Source organism: Dermochelys coriacea, chromosome 4 (genome assembly GCF_009764565.3).
Source record: "Dermochelys coriacea isolate rDerCor1 chromosome 4, rDerCor1.pri.v4, whole genome shotgun sequence".
Taxonomy (NCBI): domain Eukaryota; kingdom Metazoa; phylum Chordata; order Testudines; family Dermochelyidae; genus Dermochelys; species Dermochelys coriacea.
Genome location: NC_050071.1, coordinates 574,080 through 592,452, shown reverse-complemented (window position 1 = coordinate 592,452; position 18,373 = coordinate 574,080). Strand labels below are relative to the sequence as shown.

Here is an 18,373-nt window from a genome sequence, read left to right as displayed (position 1 = left end):
CTCTCTGTGTGTGCTGTGAACACAAGAAGCGCCACCGTAACCTGGATTCCTGGTAAACCCTCCACCATCGGAAACTTTTGCCAGGGTATCGGCTGGCATAAATCAGCGTGAGCCCTGGAGGAGAGCTGGAGACATAGGCAGTAGCATCTCCAGAGTTAAGTCTGTGACTAAGTTTTTGTTTAAAAACAACTTTTTTAATCCTCTCTAAATTCCAAGATACAAGTCAGCTCAGCCTGATTGTCAGGGTGAGATCAAGTTATTGGGGAAACCTGGAGTTATTTGAACAAAGCATTGCTGAGCTAGGGCACCTTGATTGTGAGCTGATTTTTTTTACCTACATTGAATGAAAAACAGTCATCCTCTAGTGGGACTCCTCTGATCCCCAAGGGAGGGAGAGCCCTTTATTTCTCCTGCCTCAGGGACTCAGAGACTCAGCCTAGGACCAATGAGCCCTGAGATCTTTGCACGTGTATCTCCCTCTGGTGTCTGGAGGCATGCTGGCTAATATTGTCTCATGTTTCCTAGTGCTCCCCCATTGGTTTACTCTGGCAAATGCGTGACACAGTGAAGGACAGGAGACACACAAACTCACAACAATGGACTTCCATTGCTGAGATCTTCTGTGTGGGACCTGAACCAAGGGCCAGAATTGAAAATATGAAGCTATTATAGCTCATTTCCTGAACCACAGAATGAGAAGGCCCAACACTAATACTAAATTCTGCAGAACCTCAGCTTTCCCCCCACAACAATTATGTTTAAACCTGAGCATTAACTATTTCACTGCTGTCCATTTTAGTAGCTGCTCCTGCTCACCCAGCGCTGTCTGCCTTTAATCTGCAAACATTCCATGCAAACAACTGCTGAAGGCTGGAGAGAGCAGGGAGAATTGGTAGCTGCAGGGTGATGAGTTCCGAGTTCCATGCGGCCTCCGACTGCCCCCCCCACCTGCTTTGGCATGTGACTCCACAAATAAAGATGCCGCACAAAGCAGAGTGTGGCCAGTACCCAAGTACCCAGGGATGGCACAGAAAGAGTCTGACTGGCTCAATTCCCAGTGAAATACCAACGAACAACTTGCCCTAAATTCTCAATTACTGAGGGACAATTTTCACTCATTGATATGTTTCAGAGTAGCAGCCGTGTTAGCCTGTATTCGCAAAAAAGAAAAGGAGTACTTAGTCTCTAAGGTGCCACAAGTACTCATTGATATATTTGCTTTCCCAACCAACTCCCTGTACAGCTTTTCATGAGTGATGTATTCGGATTTTAATATCTAAACTATATTGTTAAATTTAACCCCCTAAATTTGGGTTATTGCTGTTTATGTATTTCATGTATTTTTGACTTTTAAAGCAAACTTTGTCTTTATGGATAATCTAAGCACTATACTTAGATGTACAGACACTCTTTTCTTAGCCTGTGTAAATATTATATAATTTCTTTAACATTTAGCTTTATTAAGCAAAAGCTGGAAATCCAGGGCTAAGGGTCCTTCCAGCCTCTCCCCTTCCCAGGCTCACCCCATACAGGAGGAACCCCAGGCTTCCTGCAGTGCCGCTGGTAAAATCCCCTCCCGCCCCACAGAACAATGTTTTGTTAGCTTTCTTGGCCTGCAGCTGCTCATTGAGGAGAGGTCTCCATTGAGCAGACTGCTGTGATGACCAGGTCCTTCCCTGAGTTGGTACAGTCCATTTGGATGAGGAGTTCAGACTTTCCCCTCTTGTGTACAGTACTTTGCATTTATCAACACTGGATTTCATTTGCTCTCCTGTTGTCCATTCCCCGGGTTGTTCAAGTCTCTCTGAAGTTCCTCACAGCCCTCTCACGGCCTGACTAACCTCAATATCTTTGTGTCACCATCATCTGTCACTACCTCCCCACCCATCCCACCCCCATTCCAGCTCATGAATAAGTCTGTGAAAGAACACAGGACCTAGTCAGAACCTTGAGGCCCCGCTGTTAACCTTTGGCTTAAGTCTAACGTCAGTACTGGGCAAATCAGTTGAAACAATAGTAAAGAATAAAATTGTCAGACACATAGAAGAACATTAATTGTTGGGCAAAAGTCAACATGGTTTCTGTAAAGGGAGATCTTACTATGTCTTACTAATCTATTAGAGTTCTTTGAGGGGGTCAACAAAACATGTGGATAAGGGGGATCCAGTGGACATAGTGTACTTAGATTTCCAGAAAGCCTTTGACAAAGGCTCACCAAAGGCTCTTACGTAAATTAAGTAGTCATTGGATAAGAGGGAAGATCCTCTTATGGACTGAGAACTGGTTAAAAGACAGGGAACAAAGGGTAGGAATAAATGGAAAATTTTCAGAATGGAGAGGGGTAACTAGTGGTATTCCCCAAGGGTCAGTTCTAGGACCAATCCTATTCAATTTATTCATAAATGATCTGGAGAAAGAGGTAAACAGTGAGGTGGCAAAGTTTGCAGATGATACTAAACTGCTTAAGATAGTTAAGACCAAAGCAGACTGTGAAGAACTTCAAAAAGATCTCACAAAACTAAGTGATTGGGCAATAAAATGGCAAATGAAATAGCGTGTGGATAAATGTAAAGTAATGCACATTGGAAAAAATAACCTCAGCTATACATACAATATGATGGGGGCTAATTTAGCTACAACTAATCAGGAAAAAGATCTTGGAGTCATCGTGGATAGTTCTCTGAAGAAGACCATGCAATATGCAGCGTCAATCAAAAAAGCAAACGGGATGTTAGGAATCATTAAAAAAGGGATAGAGAATAAGATGGAGAATATCTTATTGCCCTTATATAAATCCATGGTACGCCCACATCTTGAATAGTGCATACAGATGTGGTCCCCTCATCTCAAAATTCTTCATTCGGCTGCCTTGAGTGTTGTCGCTTTCTCCTTTGCCTTGTTGTCCTCTCATCTCAAAAAAGATTTACTGGCATTAGAAAAGGTTCAGAAAAGGGCAACTAAAATGATTAGGGGTTTGGAACAGGTCCCATATGAGGAGAGATTAAAGAGGCTAGGACTTTTTGGCTTGGAAAAGAGGAGACTAAGGGGGGATAGGATAGAGGTCTATAAAATCATGAGTAGTGTGGAGACAATGAAGAAGGAAAAGTTATTTACTTGTTCCCATAATATAAGAACTGGGGGCCACCAAATGAAATTAATGGGCAGCAGGTTTAAAACAAATAAAAGGAAGTTTTTCTTCACTCAGTGCACAGTCAACCTGTGGAACTCCTTGCCTGAGGAGGTTGTGAAGGTTAGGACTATAACAGGGTTTAAAAGAGAACTGGATAAATTCATGGAGGCTAAGTCCATTAATGGCTATTAGCCAGGATGGGTAAGGAATGGTGTCACTGGCCTCTGTTTGTCAGAGAGTGGAGATGAATGACAGGAGAGAGATCACTTGATCGTTACCTGTTAGGTTCACTCCCTCTGGGGCACCTGGCATTGGCCACTGTCGGTAGACAGGATATTGGGCTAGATGGACCTTTGGTCTGACCCAGTATGGCCACTCTTATGTTCTTATGGCCATGATGAAAACTAACCATTTATTCCCACTGTCGCCAAGCCAGTTTCTGATCCATGGGAATATTTTGCCTCTCACCCATGACTTGAGTTCTTTAGTAGCCCCTTGAGAGGGACTGTGCCACAGGCCTTTTGAAAATCCAAGTAAATTATATCTACTATCCCTTTTGGCACGTTCAAAGAATTCTAACAGATTAATGAGGTATGAATTTTCTTTGCAGAAGCCAAGACTCAGTTTCCCTAGTTGACTGATGTTGCTGATGCCCCTGTGTATAATCCTTTGAGAGGTGCAGCTGTGCTCTGTTCTATTACTGAGCTGCACACAGAGATAATTCCGCAGGCCTCTGTTAGGTTGTTTGATCTTGTTGGTGCCAGAAGGCTGATTACCCACAGAAGACTTTCTCTGCCTGAGGCTTTTGCTGAGTCCTGTGGGATCACAGTCCTGCTTCAGGGTGCTGCCTGAGGTCCTCAGCCAGCAGTACAGCCAGCATGCACTGACTCCAGCTGGGCCCACCCTGGAATGCCACCCTTATAGGCTGGATAGTGACAATCCAGGGCCCCCGTTATATGGCACTCCCTGGGCCCTGCCCCCCCCCCACATTTTCAGTGGCTGCATCAGAGACAACCCACACAATAACTGTGTGCTGGACTGGCAAGGGCTGTGAAGACTCCCCTTTGGGCAGGCTGGAGTCTCCTTCCCAGATGGGCAGGGATGGAGCATGGGAGACCTCCTTCTCCCCCTATAAGCTGCAGCTGGGTGGCAGCAGGGCCCCCTGCCATAAGGAGTGACAGAGGGGGCTGCCCTGTGTGTGGTTTAAGAACGACCCCCCCACCCAGCCCTCTTTGTAGCACAGGACTGCAGTTTCAAACCAGCACAGAGTTCCTTGGGCTGAGGGCACGTGCAGGCCGGGGGTCAGGAGCTTTCAGCCAGTAGTTCTGGAACTTGTTTAGAAATCTTTCCTTTAAGGGTGGATTTATTCCTGTGCCAGTGCTGGAGCTGGCCTGGGTTTGGGCCAGACTGTCAGCAAAAGTCAGCACTTTCTGTGCACCGAACGCGCTGAGCCCTTTGGAAAATCTGGCCTCAGCTGCAGGTGCTGGGCAGGGGACCTCTGACAGGTCTGGCCTGAAGGTGGGCTTGTCGCACTCCAGGGCCTAGTGGAGTCAACGTAGTTGCACCAGCTCTGCCTATTTACCACTCTCATGTCCTGGATTGCAGGGTCACACTCACTGACTCGCTCACCCAGGGCTTGTGTGGTTGCCTGGACATCAGGGAGATGGAGGATTCCTGGCTCCGTGAGGTCACTGCCGCTGCTTGGCTTCGCCATTTTCCTCATTTCTCTCCACGTTCACCGGCTGGACTCAGGTAGGGTTCCTGAGACTTTAGGGTCCTGTCTCTCTCCCACAGAAGCCAGCGGCTCTGCTGGGGAAGGCTGGGCCCCCAGCCTGAGCTCTGTCTGAGGGGACTCAGGGATTATGAGCAGAGCAGCAAAGGTAGCAGCTGTTGGGCAGAGGAGTCAGGGAGCGCTGGGCAATAAATGTGTCTTGTGGCCTACAAGAGGCCCCACAGCAAGTCCCAGCTGGCAGCATGTGGCTGCTGTGCCCAAAAATGTCCCCCTGAGGCTGATTGATTTCTGGTTCAGCAGGATGTGACATGTAGCTGGGTCCTGCTTGCAGGGACAGTCAGTTCTGTAGAATGGCCCCCAACAACTAGAAACTACCCCTAGCCTGCTCCTGCCCTTAGCAACTAGAAACCCAATGGAGAGTTTCGGGAGCTGGAGATGCGTCTGAGTGTTCACCACGTGAGGGAGAGCTGGGGAGTGGAGCTACTGGGTGAGACCTGGCAATAATCCTTCCACTGGCGCCAGTGGGGTCAGGGTTTCACCTCTGGTGCTGAGAAGAAAAGGGCAGACTGGCTGGAGGGAGCATGGGGGTTAGGTGGGGAGTGTGGAAAAACAAGGAGTAGCAGGCACAGCAGGGCTTTGATCACACTCTTCCAAACTTTCGGAGAATTTACGTAAAGTTACAAAGATGATTTTCAAACAGCAAAAATTAAAAAAGAGGAAACCTGGCTGAATCAGGTTTGAGTAGAACTGGTTTGAAAATGCCAGTTATTGCTAGTGGGGAATTTTTTTTAAACTGTTCTTCAAAATTTCCTACCAATTGTTTTTAGTTTGTTTGTTTTGTCCAACACCTGGGAAGTAAACCAAAAGTACTTACTGAGAATGTATTTTTTATTGAACATTTTTCAGTTTTCCAGACAAAATGTTTTATGTATGGTTTTTCAACAAGAAGGGAATTTTTTTGACTGAAATTGAAAATTTTTCATTTTGTTCAAAAAGCCACATTTGGTCAAAAAATGTTTTGATGAAAAAATTTCAACCAGCAGTAATTTTGATAAAGTGATCAGTTACAGTTCCTGTGAGTGTTTTGCCTAACTCTGAGACATGGCTGAAAGCAGGTGGAATGTAAAGCACAATAATGATATATACTTTATACGTTATAGGAAGCCGGAAAAAAATGATGAGAAAAGAGGGGTTGATTTCTAGGAGAAGGAGCATTTTAAAATGTTTCCCTAAGAGTGTAGTAAAGGTTTCAGTAAGAAGATCACCTAGGAGATGTAATTAGCCCTTAAGGCAATATTGTGCCAAATCTAAAGATGAAATTCTGTCTCTCAGGAGGTGCAGCCCAAGATAGAGCCTGGCTTCTAGCCACCTTTGCATCTCCTGGATCCTGGGCTGTTCCAGGGACTGCAAAAGCCCCCAGTGTCAATTAGAGCACCCCTAGGGTTGCTCCAACTTGCAGCAGCCTCCAAAGCTGCTCTGCAGCCCTGGTATTTGCAGAACGCCAAGTGCTCCAGCCACACCATATGACACACTTTGGTGCTCTGAGGATACGGTCAAGTACGGTCAAGTACGCCAGCCCTGAGCCACTCCTGTGGGGGGAGGGGGGAGTTGTCCCAGGAATTGGCCAACCCCCTTTACTCTGCCAGAGAAATGTGAAAAGGCCAGAATCCATCTGTATATGACAGGCCAAGGCCACGCAGAGTCAGCGGCAGAGCTGGGAACAAGATGCAGATGTTTGTGGCTTCTAGTCCCACACTCAATCCCCCAGCCTCTCAGGGCTCACAGCACCACACTGCTTCCATTTATATGACTGGTTTCAGAGTAGCAGCCGTGTTAGTCTGTATTCGCAAAAAGAAAAAAGGAGTACTTGTGGCACCTTAGAGACTAACAAATTTATTAGAGCATAAGCTTTCGTGAGCTACAGCTCACTTCATCAGATGCATTTGCAAATGCATCCGATGAAGTGAGCTGTAGCTCACGAAAGCTTATGCTCTAATAAATTTGTTAGTCTCTAAGGTGCCACAAGTACTCCTTTTCTATTTATATGACTGTCACTATGACTGTGCTCTGCCCTGCCTTTAAAAAGTCCCTTGGGAGGAACCCCTTCTGCATGACAGAGCCTCAAGGGGTCACATTTTCCAAGAGGGTAGATCACCTGGCCTCAATGCCTCTGAGACCGGCCTCTGGGCTCTAGCTCTCCTGTTTCTCATGGTGAGCTCTGCCCAGGGACTACAGGATAGGGTGTATTACTCAACTGGAATACAGTGTTGGGAAATCCTTAGGTTAGCACAGAGGGGCAGAGGTTAAAACAAGGCTCATAGTGGCTGAAGCCAGGACTCCACTGAGCCAAGCTGCTGTAGGATCCATCGGGGCTCTCTTTCTCTATCCCTTTGCCTCTGAGTCCTGAATGAAAGGCCCTCTGTGTCTGTGAATGCTGTTTTAAACACAGGCTCCCTGACACCCCTCATCCCCTGTTCTCCTGCTGCCAAATGATGCTGAGTTCATATGTCCAATCTGCATTGGCTCCCCAGCCATTACGTGATAATGTCCCAGTCCCGGTTCTTCCTTTTTCTCTTTGTCATAACCACAAGGGTAGCCGAAAATTCCTCCTTACCTGTAAGGGGTTAAGAAGCTCAAATAACCTGGTTGGCACCTAACCAAAGGAACCAATGGGGAGAAAAGATACTTTCAAATCTGCGGGGAGTGGTGGGGGGGAGGTTTTGTTTTAGGTTCTTTGTTTCTGTGTTCGTTCACTCTTGGAACTAAGTGGGACCGGACATCAATCCATGTCCTCCAAACCCTTCTGAACCAGTCTCTCATATTACACAAATTGTAAGTACAGCCAGCCAAGGTGTATTAGTTTATCTTTGTTTTCTCAACTTGTGAATTTTCCCTTTGCTGGAGGGAGGTTTATCCCTGTTTTGTTGTAACTTTGAAACTAAGGTGAGAGGGGGTTCCTCTGTGTTTTGTGCATCTTTTGTTACCCTGAAAAGTTATCTTCCAACCTGATTTTACAGAGGGGATTTTTACCTTTTCTTTTTTTTATATATAAAATTCTTCTTTTAAGAACTGATTGATATTTCTTCAGTGTCCAAAGATCCAGGGATTTGGGTCTGTGTTAACTTTGTAACCAAGTGGAGAGGATATTATTATTCTCATCTCATTATTCCATCTCCCCAAGAAAGGGGGTGTAACGGTTTGGGGGGATATTTTAGGGAAACAGGTTTCAGAGTAGCAGCCGTGTTAGTCTGTATTCGCAAAAAGAAAAGGAGTACCGGTGGCACCTTAGAGACTAACAAATTTATTAGAGCATAAACTTTCGTGAGCTACAGCTCACTTCATCGGATGCATTTGAAGTGAGCTGTAGCTCACGAAAGCTTATGCTCTAATAAATTTGTTAGTCTCTAAGGTGCCACCGGTACTCCTTTTCTTTTTAGGGAAACAGGAACTCCAACTGGTCCTTTCCCTGATCTTTTGTCTAAATCACTTGGTGGTGGCAGCATACTGTTCAACGACAAGGTTGAATTTGTGCCTTGAGAAAGTTTTTAACTTAAACTGGTAAAAATAAGCTTAGGGGGTCTTGCATGCGGGTCCCCACATCTGTACCCCAGAGTTCAGAGTGGGGAAGGAACCTTGATATGATGGCAGAGAGGTGGGATCATTTTGAACCAAAAGCACAGTAGGATTTTAAAAGGACATTTTTTTTTCCTTTTGGCTGCCTGGAAGCAGGTATTTTAGCTGAGAGCAGCTGGAGTTTTTTTTCTCTGCCTCAGGGCAGAGGAGTTAAGTTACAGCACCAAGGGAATTCACAAGCTGGGTTGTTTTTTTTTTCTTTCTAGCTCTCGGATTAGGAGGTTAAGCACAGGAAGGCTAGGATGACGGATAGTGAAGTCCAAAAGAAATTAGAATTAGCCAGATTCGAAGCTGAAGAGAGACATAAAGAACGTGATAGACAGATGGCCTTAAGGCACTTGGAGATGGAGGCAGAAAAAGCCAACGTGGAGGCAGAAGAAGCTGCCCACAAGAGAGCTATGAAGGCAGAGAAAGCCAAAGAGGCTGCCCACAAGAGAGCTATGGAGGAGAAGGAAAAAGAGAGGCAGCATGAACTGGAGTTAGAGAGGGCAAGGGCTAAGCAGAATATACCAACAAACGCTAGCAATCCTTCTCCAGGTACCACTTCCCATCCCAGAAAGTTCCCCACCTACAAGGCAGGCAATGATATTGAGGCCTTCTTAGAAAACTTTGGAAGGGCATGTCTTGGGTACAGCATCTCTACAGACCAATACATGGTAAAGCTAAGGCCGCAGCTCAGTGGACCCTTAGCTGAGGTCGCGGCTGAAATGCCTAAGGAATGCATGAACCAGTATGAACTGTTTAAAACCAAGGCAAGAGTCAGAATGGGGCTAACACCCGAGCATGCCCGTCGGTGGTTCAGAGCCCTAAAGTGGAAACCAGATGTGGCAGCGAGCAGATCGAGGGACGTGATCGTTCCCCTCTATTCGACAGTGGTGAGGCCTCATCTGGAGTACTGTGTCCAGTTTTGGGCCCCACACTACAAGAAGGATGTGGATAAATTGGAAAGAGTACAGCGAAGGGCAACAAAAATGATTAGGGGTCTAGAGCACATGACTTATGAGGAGAGGCTGAGGGAGCTGGGATTGTTTAGTCTGCAGAAGAGAAGAATGAGGGGGGATTTGATAGCTGCTTTCAACTACCTGAAAGGGGGTTTCAAAGAGGATGGCTCTAGACTGTTCTCAATGGTAGCAGATGACAGAACGAGGAGTAATGGTCTCAAGTTGCAATGGGGGAGGTTTAGATTGGATATTAGGAAAAACTTTTTCACTAAGAGGGTGGTGAAACACTGGAATGCGTTACCTAGGGAGGTGGTAGAATCTCCTTCCTTAGAGGTTTTTAAGGTCAGGCTTGACAAAGCCCTGGCTAGGATGATTTAACTGGGACTTGGTCCTGCTTTGAGCAGGGGGTTGGACTAGATGACCTTCTGGGGTCCCTTCCAACCCTGATATTCTATGATTCTATGATTCTATGATTTTCCCGACACACCTACCACATTGTAAAAAATAGGGATGCCTGGATATCAGGAGCAAGTGTTAAATCTCTGGAAGATCTGTCTTTTCTAATGCAAATGGAGCAATTCTTAGAGAGTGTTCCTGAGGAAATAGAAAGGTACATCCTAGATGGGAAGCCAAAAACTGTAATTGAGGCAGGGGAGATTGGAGCCAAATGGGTGGAGATGGCAGAAAAGAAAAAAACTAGTAGAAGTTGGAGCGAATACCAGAAGGGGCAGCCCAAGGCCCCACCTACATCCCAAGGAAAACCCCAAACACCTTATCGTCCCACCACACCCATCTCCAGCAACCCACCTCACCCCAGTGACCAGTCGGCTGGGCGATGTTTTAAATGTAATGAGCTGGGGCATGTGAAGGCCAACTGCCCCAAGAACCCCAACAGATAGCAGTTCATTACACCGGAGTCACACCAAAGGTCCTCAGGCCCAGATGACTCCCAGGTACCCTCAGAGCAAAGGGAAACCGTGAGTATGGGTGGGAAGAAGGTTATCGCGTGGAAGGACACTGGAGCACAGGTGTCAGCTAACCACCAATCCTTAGTGGACCCCAAATTCATCAACCCAGAGGCCCAAGTGAAGATTCAACAATTCATGTCAAAATCTTTAAACTTACCTACAGCTGAGTTGCCTGTCCAGTAAAAGGGCTGGTCAGGAATGTGGACTTTTGCAGTCTATGATGATTATCCCATTCCCATGCTGGTGGGAGAAGACTTGGCCAACCATGTGAAGCTAGCCAAGAGAGTGGGACTGGTCATCCGCAGCCAGTCTAAACAAGCTTCCACACCTATACCTGTTCCTGAGCTCTCCAAGAGGGCCCTGTCTGTGTTACCAGAGACCCCAGTGGAGGTGATGGAACCGGATTCCCTGCCAACGACTGCAACAGCCGTAATGGATCCAGTCCCAGAACCGGAACTGGCGAATCAACCAACACCAGAGGCACCACCGAGCCTGCACTGGCAGCAGCAGCTAAACTGACACAAGAGACTCACCCAGAGCCTGAAATACAACATAGTGCACCAGCCAACAGCCACATGGTCCACAGCCAACAGAAACAGCCCCATCCCCTACATCGCTTCCAGAGGGACCAAGCCCAGGTCCACAATCCAATGAGGAACTGATGTCTCCAGCATGAAGGGAACAGATCCAGGGCGAACAGGAAGCAGATGAAAGCCTCCAGAGAGCTTGGACGGTGGCACGGAGCAACCCACCGCCTCTCAGCGCTTCTAACCGATCCTGGTTTGTTGTAGAAAAAGGACTTTTATACAAGGAAACTCTTTCTGGTGGGCACCAAGAAGACTGGCATCCTCAGAGACAGTTGGTAGTTCCAACTAAGTACCGGGTAAAGCTCCTGAACTTAGCCCACAATCATCCTAGTGGCCATGCTGGCGTGAACAGGACCAAGGACCGTTTGGGGAAGTCCTTCCACTGGGAGGGAATGGGCAAGGACGTTTCTACCTATGTCTGGTCTTGTGAGGTGTGCCAAAGAGTGGGAAAACCCCAAGACCAGGTCAAAGCCCCGCTCCAGCCACTCCCCATATTTGAAGTTCCCTTTCAGTGAATAGCTGTGGATATTCTGGGTCCTTTTCCAGAAAAGATACCCAGAGGAAAATAATACATACTGACTTTCATGGATTTTGCCACCCGATGGCAGAAGCAGTAGCTCTAAGCAACACCAGGGCTAAAAGTGTGTGCCAAGCATTAACAGACATTTTTGCCAGGGTAGGTTGGCCCTCCAACATCCTTATGGATTCGGGAACTAATCTCCTGGCAGGGACCATGAAAAGCCTGTAAAGCTCATGGGGTAAATCAATTGGTTGCCACTCCTTACCACCATCAAACAAATGGCCTGGTGGAGAAGTTTATTGGAACTTTGGGGGCCATGATATGTAAATTTGTAAATGAGCACTCCAATGATTGGAACCTAGTGTTACAGCAGTTGCTGTTTGCCTACAGAACTGTACCACATCCCAGTTTAGGGTTTTCACCATTTGAACTTGTGTATGGCCGCGGGGTTAAGGGGCCATTACAGTTGGTGAAGCAGCAATGGGATGGGTTTATGCCTTCTCCAGGAACTAACATTCTGGACTTTCAGAGTAGCAGCCGTGTTAGTCTGTATTCGCAAAAAGAAAAGGAGTACGTGTGGCACCTTAGAGACTAACAAATTTATTAGAGCATAAGCTTTCGTGAGCTACAGCTCACTTCATCGGATGCATCACACTGTAGCTCACGAAAGCTTATGCTCTAATAAATTTGTTAGTCTCTAAGGTGCCACACGTACTCCTTTTCATTCTGGACTTTGTAACCAACCTACAAAACATCCTCCAAAACTCTTTAGCCCTTGCTAGAGAAAACTTAAAAGATGCTCAGGAAGAGCAAAAAGTGTGGTATGATAAATATGCAAGAGAGCGTTCCTTCAAAGTAGGGGACCACGTCATGGTCTTGAAGGCGCTCCAGGCCCATAAGATGGAAGCATCATGGGAAGGGCCATTCACAGTTCAAGAGCACCTGGGAGCTGTTAACTATCTCATAGCATCCTCCACCTCAAATCAAAAGCCTAAGGTATACCATGTTAACTTTCTAAAGCCCTTTTATTCCAGAGAATTAAAGGTTTGTCAGTTTACAGCCCAGGGAGGAGATGAAGCTGAGTGGCCTGAAGGTGTCTACTATGAAAGGAAAAGTGCTGGTGGCGTGGAAGAGGTGAACCTCTTCATGACCCTTGGGCATATGCAGCGACAGCAGATCCAGGAGCTGTGTGCTAGCTTCGCGCCAATGTTCTCAGCCACCCCAGGACTGACTGAACGGGCATACCACTCCATTGACACAGGTAATGCTCACCCAATTAGAGCCCAACCTTACCAGGTGTCTCCTCGAGTTAAAACTGCTCTAGAATGGGAGATCCAGGATATGTTACAGATGGGTGTAATCCGCCCCTCTGGCAGTGCATGGGCATCTCCAGTGGTTCTAGTTCCCAAACCAGATGGAGAGATACGTTTTTGCGTGGACTACCATAAGTTAAATGCTGTAACTCACCCAGACAACTTTCCAATGCCACGCACAGATGAACTATTAGAGAAACTGGGACGGGCCCAGTTCATCTCTACCTTGCACTTAACCAAGGGGTACTGGCAGGTACAGCTAGATGAAGCCAAGGAAAAGTCAGCCTTCACCACACATGCAGGGATGTATGAATTTAATGTGCTCCCTTTCGGGCTGTGAAATATACCCGCCACCTTCCAGAAACTTGTAGATGGTCTCCTATTCGGATTGGGAGAATCTGCAGTCACCTACCTTGACGATGTGACCATTTTTTCTGATTCATGGGCAGAACACCTGGAGCATCTGCAAAAAGTCTTTGAGCGCATAAGGGAGGCAGGACTAACTGTTAAGGCTAAGAAGTGTCAAATAGGCCTAAACAGAGTGACTTGCCTTGGACACCAGGTGGGTCAAGGAACTATCAAGCCCCTACAGGCCAAAGTGGATGCTATCCAAAAGTGGCCTGTCCCAAAGTCAAAGACACAGGTCCAATCCTTCTTAGGCTTGGCCGGATATTACAGGCAATTTGTACCACAATACAGCCAAATCGCTGCCCCACTGACAGACCTAACCAAAAAGAATCAGCCAAATGCCGTTCAGTGAATTGAAGAGTGTCAGAAGGCCTTTAACCAGCTTAAAGCGACACTCATGTCTGACCCAAGGGCCCCAGACTTTGACAGATAGTTCCTAGTAATCACAGATGCGTCCGAGCATGGTGTGGGAGCAGTTTTAATGAAGGAAGGACCGGATCAAGAATTCCATCCTGTCATGTTTCTCAGCAAAAAACTCTGAGAGGGAAAGCCACTGGTCAATCACCAAAAAGGAATGTTACGTCATTGTGTACGCTCTGGAAAAGCTACGCCCATACGTTTGGGGACGGCGTTTCCACCTGCCAACCCACCATGCTGTGCTGAAGTGGCTTCATACCATCAAGGACAATAACAAATAACTTCTTCGTTGGAGTTTAGCTCTCCAAGATTTTGATTTTGAAATACAACACATTTCAGGAGCTTCTAACAAAGTGGCTGATGCACTCTCCCGTCAAAGTTTCCCAGAATCAACTAGTTAAATCGTTCTTGAAATGTGGGACATATTGTTAGTTTTTATATAATTTGTAGTATGTCTAGAAACTGTAGGTGTCTTATTAACTCTGTTTTCCCCTAGAGCTCCTGGAAAAAATCATAGCCAGTGTGGTACAGGCTGTCCGACACCATCTGTGATTTGGGGGACATGTCATAAACATAAGGGTAGCCTAAAATTGCTCCTTACCTGTAAGGGGTTAAGAAGCTCAAATAACCTGGTTGGCAGGAACCAAATGGGGACCAATGGGGTCAAAAGATACTTTCAAATCTGCGGAGAGTGGGCGGGGGGGAGGTTTTGTTTTGGGTTCTTTGTTTCTGTGTTCATTTGCTCTTGGGACTAAGCGGGACTGGACATCAATCCATGTCCTCCAAACCCTTCTGAACCAGTCTCTCATATTACACAAATTGTAAGTACAGCCAGGCAAGGTGTATTAGTTTATCTTTGTTTTCTCAACTTGTGAATTTTCCCTTTGCTGGAGGGAGGTTTATCCCCGTTTTGTTGTAACTTTGAAACTAAGGCTAGAGGGGGTTCCTCTGTGTTTTGTGCATCTTTTGTTACCCTGTAAAAGTATCTTCCAACTTGATTTTACAGAGGGGATTTTTACCTTTTCTCTTTTTTTTTAATACAATTCTTTTAAGAACTGATTGATTTTTTTTTCAGTGTCCAAAGATCCAGGGATTTGGGTCTGTGTTCGCTTTGTAACCAATTGGTGAGGATAGTATTCTCAAGCCTCCCCAGGAAAGGGGGTGTAAGGGCTTGGGGGGATATTTTGGGGGAACAGGAACTCCACATGGTCCTTTCCCTGATTCTTTGTCTAAATCACTTGGTGGTGGCAGCGTACTGTTCAAGGAGAAGGTGGGATTTGTGCCTTGAGAAAGTTTTTAACCTAAGCTGGTAAAAATAAGCGTAGGGGGTCTTGCATGCGGGTCCCCACATCTGTACCCCAGAGTTCAGAGTGGGGAAGGAACCCTGACACTCTTCCAGACTGGATCCTGCATTCACAGGTGCAGGTTCTATTCAGTTCATTTTAATTATTCTGTTCTGAAAGCAGGAGGCAACATATTTCAGACACCTCATGTCTTCCATCTATCTGGATAGACATTTTAACCCTTGTGCTTTCAGGGGATAACAATACAGAGTCTGATGGGGAGACACACTTTGCTCATAAAAATATTACAGGAAGTTCCCATTTCCATTGCCATGACATATTCCTAGTTCCACTTTAGCTACAGTTTAATTTGTCCTGGTTCCTTCTACAGAGAGTTTCAAGGTGATTGGACCCGATCACCCCATCAGGGCCCTTGTGGGAGAAGACGCTCTGTTACCCTGTCACCTCTCCCCCAGGATGAGCGCTGAGAGCATGGAGGTGCGCTGGTTCCGATCCACGATCTCTGCAGTTGTCCATCTCTATCAGGATGGGAGAGATCAGGTTGGCCAACAGGTCGAACCGTATCGAAGCAGGACGAAGTTACTGAAGGACGGTATTGCTAATGGGACTGTCTCCTTGAGGATACACAATATCACTCCCTCTGATGAAGGGACATACGTCTGCCTCTTCCAATCACCCACCTTTTACGAAGAAGCTGTGTTGGAACTGCAGGTGGCTGGTCAGTAGCACGGGCTGTTGTTTGCCCTTCTCAGCACCAGTGAGCACCGGTCAATGGTGTGTCTCACCCCCACCCCCACCTTTCTGGTCTGTTCAGACTAGTCACCTCTCACAGGAAGAGCACTGGAGAGCTAGGAAATGAGGGTGGCTGTTAATGGGATTGATCCACCCACCTGATGACTCCTCACATCCCCTGGAATAACCAACTCCATGTCCAGCTCCTCCACCCCTAAGATGCTGGGGCATCTATCTGAGCAAGGGTCAGGCCCCAACGGTTTCCCCGACCTCCACTCTGGGGACATGCCTCAGATGCAGCTCTTATCCCATGGAGTCTGACCCCTTCTCCCACAATTTCCTTGGGCACTGAGAAAGTTTGTGGAAATCTCCCAGAAGCCTTTGCTTCCAGGATCTGATTCATAGATACTAAGGTCAGAAGGGACCATTATTATCATCTAGTCCGACCTCCTGCACAACGCAGGCCACAGAATCTCACGCACCCACTCCTACGAAAAACCTCACCTATGTCTGTGCTATTGAAGTCCTCAAATCGTGGTTTAAAGACTTCAAGGAGCAGAGAATCCTCCCTCAAGTGACCCGTGCCCCATGCTACAGAGGAAGGCGAAAAACCTCCAGGGCCTCTTCCAATCTGCCCTAGAGGAAATTCCTTTCCGACCCCAAATATGGCGATCAGCTAAATCCTGAGCGTATGGGCAAGATTCACCAGCCAGATACTACAGAAAATTCTTTCCTGGGTAACTCAGATCCCATCCATCTAATATCCCATCTCAAGGGATTAGGCCTATTTACCCTGAATATTTAAAGATCCATTAATTACCAAAATCACATTATCCCATCATACCATCTCCTCCATAAACTTATCGAGTAGAATCTTAAAGCCATATAGATCTTTTGCCCCCACTGCTTCCCTTGGAAGGCTATTCCAAAACTTCTGCCCTCTGATGGTTAGAAACCTGATAGAAGACCTCTAGATAGCGCAGTGTGTCTATGAACTGTGAGGTCCATGTAACCACAGGGGGTGACTGGAGCTTTGTGTGCGATCTACCCGTCATGTCGTATGTGTAACATCATGGCGAGTGAGAACAATGCTACACCGCTGGGGCTCACTCTGCCACAGTCCCACCACGCCAGTCTGTACCAGTGCAGTTCTCTGGTGGTTTTGGCCCCAGGGTATAGAAGTGACACAGGTTCACTCCATTCCCTTCCAGGTCTGGGTTCCACGCCTCACCTTTCTGTCGATGGCTATCAGGCTGGAGGGATCCATGTGGTGTGTGAATCAGCTGGATGGTATCCGGAGCCCAAATTGCTGTGGAGAGACCTCAGTGGGCAGCGACTAGCACCAGTGAGGGAGAAAATATCCCAGCAGGCTGACGGGCTGTTTGATACTCACATTGCTGCTATTATAACAGACACTTCGAACCAGAACCTGTCCTGCTCTGTCCTCAACCCCCGTCTCGGCCAAGAGAAAACAGTGAAGATGCACATAGCAGGTACAGGGCCGGCCTTCGGGAAAATGGCACCCTGACCCCTATGGATGCAGTGTCCCCCTATTGCCCCAACCCCTGTGGGTGCCCTCCCATTGCCCCTGGCCTCCATGGACTCCACCGGCTCCCCACAGCCCCAGGGTCCCATTGCTTCTTCCCAAGAATAGGGTAAGGGAAGGAGAGAACCAGGCAGACAGAGGGGAGATGGACCCATCTTGTGCTAGTGCAGAGAAGCTGAGAGGCGGTACTCACTGATAAAACGGAGAGGGATTTCACACTTCTAATCTGAGACGTATGTGTGAAACTATTTGTAAAATACACAATAACATTAAAATGAAAAACCACTTCTCCCCTAACGCCTCCTGCTTCCCCTTCTCCCCAGCCCCCTGTGCCTTCTCCCCTAAACACAGTGCCTCTGGGAGTTTGCTGCGCTCCCGTGCCAACTGGCAGCGAGCTCCTCTGACAGTGCCCTGGGCAGTCTCCCAGGTGGCCCACACCTAAGGCCAGACATGAGCTGGTCAGGCCAGAGTGCTCGGCACCAGCAGAACAAAAGCGCTCACAACAGACGGCCTATCTGCAATGTAGTCAGGGCCTAGCCAAGTTCAGTGACCAGGTGAAAGCTTTGGCTCCTGTCAGCCTCATGGGAGGAGCCACTTCTCATCTCTCAAAAGCCAGTCCAAATATGCCCGTGAGATCTTCCCAGGCCACTCCAGGATGCTGCAGGCTCCCCTCACTCCTGCTGCTGCCACATTGATTCTGTCTGGGTTCAAATCAATGCAACTTTGCCTTGCAGATGTGTTCCTTCCAAGGACCTCTCCCTACCAGGTGGCTCTGTCAGTGACCCTGGCTGGTGTGGTTTTTTTCATCCTCTTGGCCAGTTACTGCTTCTGGAAGCAGCACAGAGCAAAAGGTAGGGTGACAGAGGGGAAGGAATGCTGTGGGACTGGAGAGAGGGTCTCCTGACTTCAGAGATGGTTGTCAGGGGGCTTTGGGCCCATGCCATGAAGAGAGGTTTGAGTGAAGTCAGTGAGAGGGCCAGAGGGAGAGGAAATGAGCAATGGAAGAGAGGAGTTGAACTCTGGAGTAGAGGGGTGTCCTAGATTCATAGATTCATAGATACTAAGGTCAGAAGGGACCACTCTGATCATCTAGTCCGACCTCCTGCACAGCGCAGGCCACAGAATGTCACCCACCCACTCCT

General features: G+C 47.3%; 2 protein-coding genes across 6 annotated transcripts in view; one reads left to right on the top strand and one right to left on the bottom strand.

Annotated features, from left to right (window-relative positions):
* Positions 1-18,373, bottom strand: part of LOC119854956 (class I histocompatibility antigen, F10 alpha chain-like) — a 404,018-nt gene that overhangs the window by 229,002 nt on the left and 156,643 nt on the right. The window lies entirely within an intron of this gene.
* The window catches only part of LOC119854953 (butyrophilin subfamily 3 member A3-like), a 38,703-nt gene that overhangs the window by 1,118 nt on the left and 19,212 nt on the right, over positions 1-18,373 (top strand). For 3 of the 5 annotated variants that reach the window (XM_043514017.1, XM_043514015.1, XM_043514016.1), the window contains exons 2-6: positions 4,737-4,882; positions 14,146-14,228; positions 15,324-15,671; positions 16,897-17,178; positions 17,966-18,082. In XM_043514017.1, coding sequence (XP_043369952.1) covers positions 4,794-4,882; positions 14,146-14,228; positions 15,324-15,671; positions 16,897-17,178; positions 17,966-18,082 — 919 coding nt within the window. In that variant the 5' untranslated portion in view covers positions 4,737-4,793. Of the gene's footprint in view, positions 1-4,735; positions 4,883-12,717; positions 12,773-14,145; positions 14,229-15,323; positions 15,672-16,896; positions 17,179-17,965; positions 18,083-18,373 lie in introns of those variants that run through there. The other 2 variants (XM_043514014.1, XM_038400246.2) reach the window with 2 other exon arrangements.